General features: G+C 33.9%; 1 protein-coding gene across 1 annotated transcript in view; it reads right to left on the bottom strand.

Moving 5' to 3' along the window:
• Nucleotides 1-4,576: 4,576 nt before the first annotated feature.
• CDH7 (cadherin 7) overlaps nucleotides 4,577-10,284 on the bottom strand; it is an 83,198-nt gene continuing 77,490 nt past the window's right edge. Inside the window, exon 12 of the mRNA XM_076330046.1 lies at nucleotides 4,577-7,468. Within this exon, the coding sequence (XP_076186161.1) occupies nucleotides 6,975-7,468 (494 nt within the window). The 3' untranslated portion in view covers nucleotides 4,577-6,974. The remainder of the gene's footprint in view (nucleotides 7,469-10,284) is intronic.

Below are 10,284 nucleotides of genomic sequence, written 5' to 3'. Positions count from 1 at the left end.
TATGAGACCAGGCCAAGCACTGTAGACTGTTGGAAGATATTGTTCCGCAGGATGGAAACGTTATTAGCTCAGAGGCAATTGTATTCCAGCAGCATCTGGTAAAATGTTATTTTTCACATCATTAGGTCATGTATGAAGCAACAAAAACACCAGGAAAAGCTTGGTACTCTTAATCTCTCTGTCATTTTGTTGCTCCAGCCCCTTTCTATGTTAATAAACTCTCAAGCAACAGCGAGATAACAGACTCCGAATCAGGAAGATTATGATCCATTTGGATTGTGTCTACAGTCATTGAAGTCAGTAAAGCTACAGATGGTCGCACAGTCTGAGGAAAAGTACAATAATTTGATTTTATAGATCAGAAATTCTATATGTTCTTAATTTTAGGGAGAAAGAGATTTTTTTTCCCCCTCCAGTCAGTATTTCATCATTAGTACTTCATCAAGTGTAAACCTTTTATAACACTGTCTGTATTTTGCATGTGCACAGAAATTATCTTTGTGATCAAGGGTACTGTTTGTTACAGCAAGGTTATGTGTACTATGCTGATAGTAAGTAAGCAGTTTATGCCATTAAATACATCCTATTAAGCTACTTACATTACCATTAAAAGATGCAGATTGTGGCTTCTAGAAAGGGAAAGTCAGTAGAAGAGATTGTGTAAAAGAAAGGGCATCCAGCTCAAATTAACAACCTCTGGTCTTGATGCCGTAAGTGGTCATTTATTAGTCTCCCCTAACAATGTTTAACTCTTGACACCTCTTTAAAGCCATAGGGAGACCTGCCAAGTACTTCAACATGATCAGGATTTCACCTAGCATTTTTTAGGTGCATCAGTAAACACTTTTTTCTCCATACAATTTCAACAGTGCGATAATAATAAAGGATGTTTTGATCATTAAGGAAATACAAGGACATTAAAATTCAGACTGACCATTCTTGTCAGACTCGAATGGTCTAATGTGGCTTGAATGTCTGGCTGGTTATCACACTTATCCTAATTGATGAGTAGTTAGTCTCAATGAGAGGAAAAGCTATCAATGTCTTAGGGAGTACTAAGGCAGAGCAATAATTAAAACACTGCATTAAAAGTCAGTACACATAGGGGCATTTTGTACTTGTGCTGTTTTACTTGTGTGACTTTTCCCTCTTCTTTTGTGCATCAAGACCATGATATAAATAATAATGATGAAACTGAACTACAGGTGAAAAACCTTGACAATTCTAAAATTTGATTTTGCTAAACGTGTAAAAATTGCTGGTAGTTGTGCCAGAAAATGACAGTGTATTTTAAAGTTGTAAGATTAGACCCATGTCATTATTTGAATGGTGTTAATGGCAGCTTAACTGTAGTGTTTGTGAGTTCGCGTTTAGAGAAAGTGACAGATTAGTTTCACTGCCGTCTGTTGATGCTATGTTTAGTTTTTTCTCCATAGCTTCTCGACATCAGAAAGAAGGAACATCTCAGGACTTTCTTTTGTGCTATTAACAGAAGATGAAAAGGTTGGTTTGAAGTCAAAACTGAAGAAAAGTCAGGATATACCTGGCTGGTATGGTTTTGACCAAAGAAAAAGAAAAACAAAAAATCCAATTAAAAAAGTCAACTCACCCAAACGTAAGCTTTTCACCAAGAATACCAGTTTTAACAGTAACAAAAAAAGAAAAAAAAACAACAACTTGACAGGTCTCAGTTAGCATGACCTAAGAGTCAAGGTATCATCAGACAGGAATACTTGAATAGAATGACCTAGTAAATAGTATTTTAGCCTTTGTGAGGAGGAAACCAAGATGCAGTTCCCTACTGTGCCTAATTTAGACTCAACATGATTTTGCTTTGATGTACAATGAAAAGAAATTCTGACTTTGGCAGAGATGGTGGAGAGTAGAAGGAGAAAATAAAACCCTTGACTTTTTTCTAGCTCTGGTTCAGCATTCAGCTTGCTGTTATGATGCACAATAACTTTAACCTTAGTTAATCAACCAGATATTAAACTCCATTAAACTTTATGCCATTTCTAGGAATAAGAATTTCAATCTGATACCATTTTATTATAAAATAACCTATGGCTTTAAAACATCATGGGAATAGCAGTCCTTGCAACACTTCTAACAGCTTCTAAACTGTTTTGGGTCAAAGTATGAAAACAATTCGCATGTATTCTGGGAGCAATCTTAAAAGTTTTGCCTGAGTCTAAACTATATTTTTCTACATCAGACATTAATGGGGATAGACAAAGTTTTTGAGAGTAGGGTTAATTTTTTTGGATACTCTCTGGTTAAATAAGGTATTTTAAAATAAATAGTGTGGGGGTTGAATGTTTAAATATACATATAATTTTAGGCAATATGTGTTCACATATGAGATAAGAGAAGAAGCATGCATATGATACACCACTGTGGCTTCAAATCAGATTTTCTTCTGATTTCCAAGAAATTCCTATGCTGTTTTCTGCTTTCATTGTGTTTGATTAGATACATAAAGATTCCATGACAATCTTGTGTCATATAATGCTTAAGTAAATCAAGTTTTTTCAACTAATATATTTCTGTCTGCAATTGTATGGTCTAAGGTTTCTCAGATTTTATGTACCACATTGAAAGATTTTTTTCTCTTTTGTGAGAAATGCTAAACTATAGTCACAAAGCAAAGTATAATATTAATATGTGGATATTTTTTTTTCATTCCCTTCATCTAGGAAATAGATTATTCTTGTTGTGTACTGTGATTCTCGTAGTTCAAAGAACAAAACTGCAGGTAGATACCCATAAAAAACTTTTCAGTAAACAATACAATATGTTTTTAGCCGCATTGATACTGAGCAGAGGAAGAATTCTTGGTGTGGAAGACATGGTGCTGGGGTGTATATCTCAGGATATATCTGGGATATATCTCAGGTTATATCTGGGGAACTTAGATATCTGGTAACCTTAGTGATGCCATAGTTAAGACTGCAACTTGTAGACCTCTAGTTATCTGGTAGACCTCTGGTTATCTTGTAGACGTTCCTGTCAAATAAATAAAATGACATTTCTATATTTTGCAATTCACTTCTAGAGTCACAGACCAATAAAAATATACCTGACCCCATCTAACGATCACTAACGCGGTGAATACAATGTTGTCTCAAAGCAGTATTGCTCTACATAGATTCTAAAGCAGAGAAAAATTCCACATATAGAAAAATAAAATCAGCCACATGACAGGCTGCAACCAAGAATTTAATACTAGATTTGATATAGGTAATTGTGTTCACCTTTCAACTACTAAAGATCTGAAAAGTCAATGTAATTGTATGTTTTATACTATATTTATTTCTTTTTCAGAATGACAAACTACTACTTTTCTTTATATCATACAAGAGTATTTGTCCATAAAAATAAGATGCTGCCAATTTATATTTCATAACATGCTTTCATCCAAAATCTCTAAAAAGAAAAAAAGGACAGAAAATATTTTGTTATTGATGAGTGCCAGCACCTGAAGGGTAAATAGGATAAAATAACTGAGAAAAGACCTTAACTTTAAAGGGAAATTCCCATTTCAAAACAACAAAGAAAACAACAAGTAAAAAGGAAGCAATTTTTTTTTTCCCCTTAATTCTTAAGGAGAAGGAGAGGTTTTGGTTGGTATCATCAAATTTTGTGAGTCCTGCAGTGATTGTATTAACCCAGCCATCAGAACTAGTAGGCTTAGGAAGTCCTGTGCTATGTCTTAGCAGGGATATAACTTAATAGAGTAAGTACACTAAGTTTATTCTTTTGAATAAAAAATGTGTCAGAATGTCTACTGTTTAACTCTTAAATTCAGTAGATTTTACGCTGGTCAAAGCAGAGTAAGGAGTCTTGCCTTAAATCTTCTTCAAATGGGTTAACTTTAGTAGCATTCTTAACAACATACACTTTTCAAGGCGCTTGGAAATCTCAATTTAAAATATGCGTATTCAATTGTCATATGATGGAAGGAAAGAGGTGTTGACATTTCACTATAAGATGGGAGCGGTTGCAATGTTTGACATACATTTTAAGGAGGATTTGCAGCCTCTAGTTAGATACTGGAGCTCTTCAGAAAGTTAAATAAATAAATAGAATGGGAAGTTTTTTTAAAAGGCCTTTCTCATTAATTTGCTCAAATAATTTCATAATCTTTCCAGGACAGAGAAAACATTTCTTATCTTTTATACTATTTAGTCAGTAGAATATACTTTGTGACATCAGGCTATGCAATATAAATAACACTCAAAGAAGGAATTTGAATCAGATTATAAGCTGTGAAAAACTATAGTCATGGTAACTTATGGAGAGCATTATATAGTATGTGTATTTTGCAGACCATATGTATATACTATAGTAACATCTGTCATCAAACATAAAGGATTTCCACCTTTCTTTCTTACTGCAATAATATAATCAACAGGTAAGCATATATAATGTAACAACAAATCTACTTGATTATTTTAGAACTGTGCAACAGAAAACATGTATGCAAGAGTTTTTATGTCATTAGGGTAAAGCATATTTTCCATAGAAAACACACCAACACCCACCCCCCCAACATAGTTTCATAACAGGGGAGCTTTTTCGTTTTTTACAGATATAGAAGGTGGAAAAGCAAGGGAATTGTGTTGTTTACTCTAAATCACATTTAAATCTCCTTTGAGTGTTATGTGCTAAAATCAGCGTTTTTGACATCTTAATCCAGATGCATGAATTATCTTCCCACAAACAACAAGGAGATTAATAAAAAACTGTTCTCTCAGCACCTTGCTGATTTAATGCTGCTCCTGCAGCATATCTCGCTCTCATAAAACTGCATACACATGTTTTTTTTTTCTTTTTTTTTTAATTTTTTTATTGAAAATCTTACATGTATGACTAAAAGTCATGGGCGATACCTTTCAGTTCCATTACAAAATCTGTCTCATATATATATATATACACATATATATATATTTAATACAACTAGAAGCAAATCTACCGAATTATGAAACAATGATTGTCTACCAAAATGTAACTCAAATTAAATATGTTGCAGATGATTAAAATTATTTTGTTTTCTCTGATGGAGCTGAAGGGCACTTTCACATAGTTAATTGATAATGCTGGGCTGCAAAAATTACAAAGCATTAATGATAATTCCCATCTCCCAGCCTGGTGTCACCCATACATTAGGATTTTAGTACAAGGATCCTTCTTTCAGAAAGAAGTACTTTTAGAATGAGCATCATCCTCTGTGGAGTACCTTCTATTGACAAACACAGTCCTGCAAACAAATCTTTATGCCTCTCTGTAACTGCAGGCAAGTCAAGTCATTTCAAGTTAGGTACAAGCAAAAAAGTTTGCAGGAGCAGAGTCTAACTTAGGAACTCACCTACAGATTATCTAAACCAAAACAGTCTGAAATAATACTTAAAAACACTATTTTACTTGAATATATGCCTTATTATCTAGTAATAAATCATGAAAGATGAAGTATAAATATTGTCAGAATCATACAAAAGTTGTCTTATTCTAAGAAATCCTACTTCAAAATCGTACAGTATTTTAACCAACAGCAGCTGTCCTTCTGTTTTGGCACTCCTGAACCAGCGTAAAAATTATGTGTAGTGAGTTAACACCTTTGGGGAAAAATATTTATGTGCAGCAGGATCTAAAGATGATTTCTGGAGTTAATAGCATTACATTGTTTAACGTAAGAAAGAAATTGAAAAGAGTCTTTTACTGTGATTCATCAGCAGCAAAAGAGAAAGGGGAAGGAGAAAAGCAAGGTGTTTACAGTCTTTGAAGCATATAGCATGTTTAACCTTGAAAATTAAATCTTGCATTAAAGAGACTCCCAGCTACCTCTGTAGTCTTCTTTCCAAAACTTCAATGTACAAATATTTTATTTAAATGTCTCAGACTTTGTAATGGCTCAGAAGAACAACTGCACGTCCTTGTAGCTGCTCTCCTTTCTGAGAGATGAATAGTGGGCGAGATTGCTTTACTGTAATTTCTCCATTTCCATGCTTCATTTCCTACATTTATTTGAGACTGGAGAAAAATCAGCATGTTCTGACAAGTCTAATACCATGAGGCAGTAAAATGGACCTGAATTTAGTGGAGATTGGAGCTCCAAAATAAATATAACACTTTATGTCAAATAATAATAAAAAAGGATAAATTCTCCTGTACAAATCAGAAGAGATAATAAAAAATAGCAAATAGATAGCAACATCTTTTCTATACCTACATGGGCATCACGAAACTTTTCAACCATAAGAATACCCCTCTATATTTCTCATTTTATGTGGTTTGTAAACTACTTCAGTAAGTTGATGACAAACATTGTGGAATTTCTTAGTACAAACAGTAGTTTTTCATAAAACTACCCAGAAAATTACAGAGACTTCTAATTAAATAGCTCTGACAACAAACAGGGAGAAGCAAAAAAATGATCAGCTTGTCTTTTGTCTGTTTTCATGTCTGTCCTTCTGCTTTTGGCCTAGCAAGCTGCATGCAACACTGTAAAGAAAATTTGTTAAAAAAACCTTGCATCTGTAAATACTATATATTGTAATGTTGTATTGAATGATATATTATATTTGTAAATTTGTTTCTTCTTACACTTATCTCATACCAGAGACTTTGTGTTCTAGATATAGCAATACTGCGAAGGCATCTACAGAGTAACATTGGCTCATTGAGGTCACAGTGCATAACATACTCTTGAAAGTGAGTTGCCTCTGCAGGTATCTGAGAGTTGCTATCTATTTGAATGTGGCTGAGCATTTCATTTTATCAAAAATGCCACCAAATGCTCATATTCTGTGTGGTCAGTGCAGTCCCTAGGACAAGTCTAATGAAGATATGTTCCACCGAGGCAAAAAAACCTAAAAGGTTAAAAATGGAGAAATATTTACAACTTTCTTCAGTCTGTAAGGTTGAGTTTTCTGTTTTAGTATTCTTCAGTGCATTTTCAGAGAAAGGTTCCAAGGCTATGAATATAAGCAGTCTGGTCCAGTCCCATACATATCCGCAAGCCTTTTAAAGCGAGGGCCCCAGTCACTGAGGTAATCGTAGTTCTGGTCAGAGTTTGAGCTGATCGAATCTAAAGAACTGAGCGACTCTGCCACCGAGCCATTCCCCTCAAACGCGTATGTCTGCAGGGAGTCGTAGGGTGGTGCGCAGGGGTCCACGTCAGCTTCTTTTAGTCTTTCCCAGATAAATTCCCTAAAAATGACATTATCTGGGATGCTTTTAAAAGTCGGTCTGCTCAAGAACTGAATCTCAGGTGTCACATCCCTTCTGGTCTTGGTGTCTCGGATAATGTTGAGGTTTCTCAAGGCAGCCATGTCAAAAGCCTCGGTGTCTTCTTCTCCACCACCCTCATCATCATACCTGACAATGTTCTCTCTGATATCTCTCTCTTCATCAAAAATGAGGGGTTCTTTTTTCCGTCGCCTCATGGTGACAATCAGCAAGACAAGAACTGGAACACAGAAAGACTGGAGTTTTAGCAATGATAAAATTTCCTCATATTTTTCCTAGTGGTGGAAGTACTCATTAATGTATATGGCAAAGACCCAAGGAAATAGCAGACAATTTATGCAGTTAGATTTCAAACCTAGCAGGTTCTGAAACAGCTTTTAAACCATAAGCTTTTTAGATGTTAAAAAATCTATTTCCAAAACCATTCTGGATTAACGTCTTCATCTCTAAGTCTGTATCCTATGCTGTCCGCTAACCACAAATTTTAGGACTGGTTCAGTCTGACTATTACAATCTCACAGCCATGAAATAAAAAAAAAAGACCTTTTCCTGAACTCTTAATTGCCCAAGTGATAAAAGCACATTCATAAAGTAACTGAATAGAATTTAACAACCATCGTTTGGGAAGTGACTGAATTAAAGTATATGGCCAATCTCTGCTGAAAAAAAAAAAAAAAAAAAAAAATCATAGCTTGGAGAACACTGGATTGTTAAGCAAAGTGTAAAATAAGACTGTCTCAGTTCATGGATTAAAAGTATCTCTATATAAGACCTCACTTTCCTATAAAGTGCAAAGTACTGTACTTGAGGTTTATGAATTACATCTAATGAGAACTGCTAGGGCTGGAGTTTATTGGATCAGTCTGTGTTAGAAATGTAATTTTTTTTTTTTTTTTATTTTAACCCTTAAAGTTTCTTTCAGCTCGAAAGCTAATACTAAACTGCAGTGACAGCCAAAAGAACTGGGAGAAACTAACTCAAGGCTCCTCTTGTTCAAATACAGTTTTGGTAGAGAAACATCATTGCTGACACACAAAATATGGAACCAGTAATATAAATATTGCACCCATCTGTGGGACATGATGGAGTGTGAATCATCCTCCTAGAAAATTATTAATACTATATTGTAGCATCTGGATAACATTTGCTGAGTTAATGATACTCCTAGAAAATAGCAGGCATTGCTATGACTGTAAAAATAACTACGTTGAAAAGTAAGTGTCATTCCACATTCAATTAATCTCTTCTGATTTTATGTTTATTTTTAATCTTAAGAATATGTGATTATATGCATTCATATGTCTAAGGTTTACAATCTTTACTTACAGTATTTTTATATGCCAACTAAATGCAGTATAAACATCTGGAAAAGCAAAAGCTGATATAAATAAAATTAAGCTTGAACTTCCCTAGGAAGTCTCAAAAGTGAACTCCATAAATTGTATGATGTAGGACTGCCATTCTTGAAAGTCCTTCTTTTCATGGAGGAATTTTTAAAATCAATATCAATCTATTCATCGTGAGGCATGATTTAATATTGGGATCCCTTGGTTAGAATAAACCAGTCATTGAGAGACTGTACATGCAGAAAACTGTATCATACGTCTACAGACGTTATGGTACTATTTGGAATTGGCTAAAGCATAAGATGACTTTAAAGGCGGACTTTCTGCAATTCTTTTTAATTTCCTTTGTAGCCATGTATGTCTAAAAATAAAACTGGAACAAGTTCAATTTTTTTCTAAACTTTTTGACAAATATATTAGTCAATATTTTTTCCCCCTTTTTTCAGTAGCTACCAGGCACACATCTAATGATCTATCTACTAACAGATGCCTTGTGACTCTATATTACTGCAACATCAGCATCACTCTCTCACTTTTTTGCCCCTGGCGTCTCCCTGGTTCATGCTTTATGTATTGAATTCAGAAGCCACTAGTTTGGGGCATTTTGCTTTGAACGATATTTACATAAGCAGTTTGACAATATAAGATTTTGACCTTTAAAGTGGTTTTTGTGAAATTTCAGAACATTCTGATATTTGTAAAATACAAATTGAGCTGTAAATTATACAGCAGAGAACATAAAATTGTCATCATAGAGACAACAATTGCACTCCACTCAATGCTTTTCCATAACATAAAAAGATATTTTAAAGTGAAAATAAAAATTAGCTTGCTGACAGTACAAATATACATTTAAGCCAAGATTGCTATTGACATAACTTTTTAATTATTATTTTTAACATTTACTGCCACAATTTTTATTGCCATATAAATAAGCAGCTAATCATTTCCTTTACCCAAGTGTAAATGCATTTTCACACCACTGTCCCCCTTAACAAACTTCATTTTGAAAGTTAAATACCTGCTAATAAGTGAAAAATATGAAACTTAGTAGGCAGGTCCGCCTAAAGGTACAATAAAAATCAAGATATAATGAATGTTTTATACAGTATTCCTTGTACATCTCACACTTGCTTGAAGCCAAGAAAAATATGGAATCTTTCTAAAGGTTAAACATTTTAGCATTTAGATGGCTTTATGAGATTATTAATTTCTAGCCCTTCCAACAGCTATGAACAATAAAGTTTAACCTCTAAAAGAATAAACCTTTAGCTGTATTGCAAGAACTGCAGAGATGAATACAAGCCCCAAACAAATTTCACTGATATCTAAATCAAGTGCAACTGGTTTTAAAGTTTATCCATTTCTCATTAAGTCATGGTGGGGTTTTTTTCCTACATTTATCACAAAAGCAGAGATCAGTAATTAGTGACTGGCTGAACATCTAGAAAACCTAATTTTATGCTTTTTAGAGAAAAAATAATACAATGTAAAAGCTGTAGGGACATACATATTGCACATTGAGGCCACTACTTTGGCTCCATACTGGTACACCAAACTCATGCCAAAGAGATGTAATAGCAATACTGATTTAATATGTGATTTAACAAATAAATAAACCATTATTAGTTATTAGAAGTAACTAAATAAAGACTAAATAACCAGAAGTAATAAAGATAGATCTAAACTA

This window comes from Aptenodytes patagonicus, chromosome 2, assembly GCF_965638725.1.
Source record: "Aptenodytes patagonicus chromosome 2, bAptPat1.pri.cur, whole genome shotgun sequence".
In the NCBI taxonomy this organism is placed as follows: Eukaryota; Metazoa; Chordata; class Aves; order Sphenisciformes; family Spheniscidae; genus Aptenodytes; species Aptenodytes patagonicus.
The sequence above is the reverse complement of the archived record's forward strand: the minus strand, read 5'-3'. Positions and strand labels throughout refer to the sequence as shown.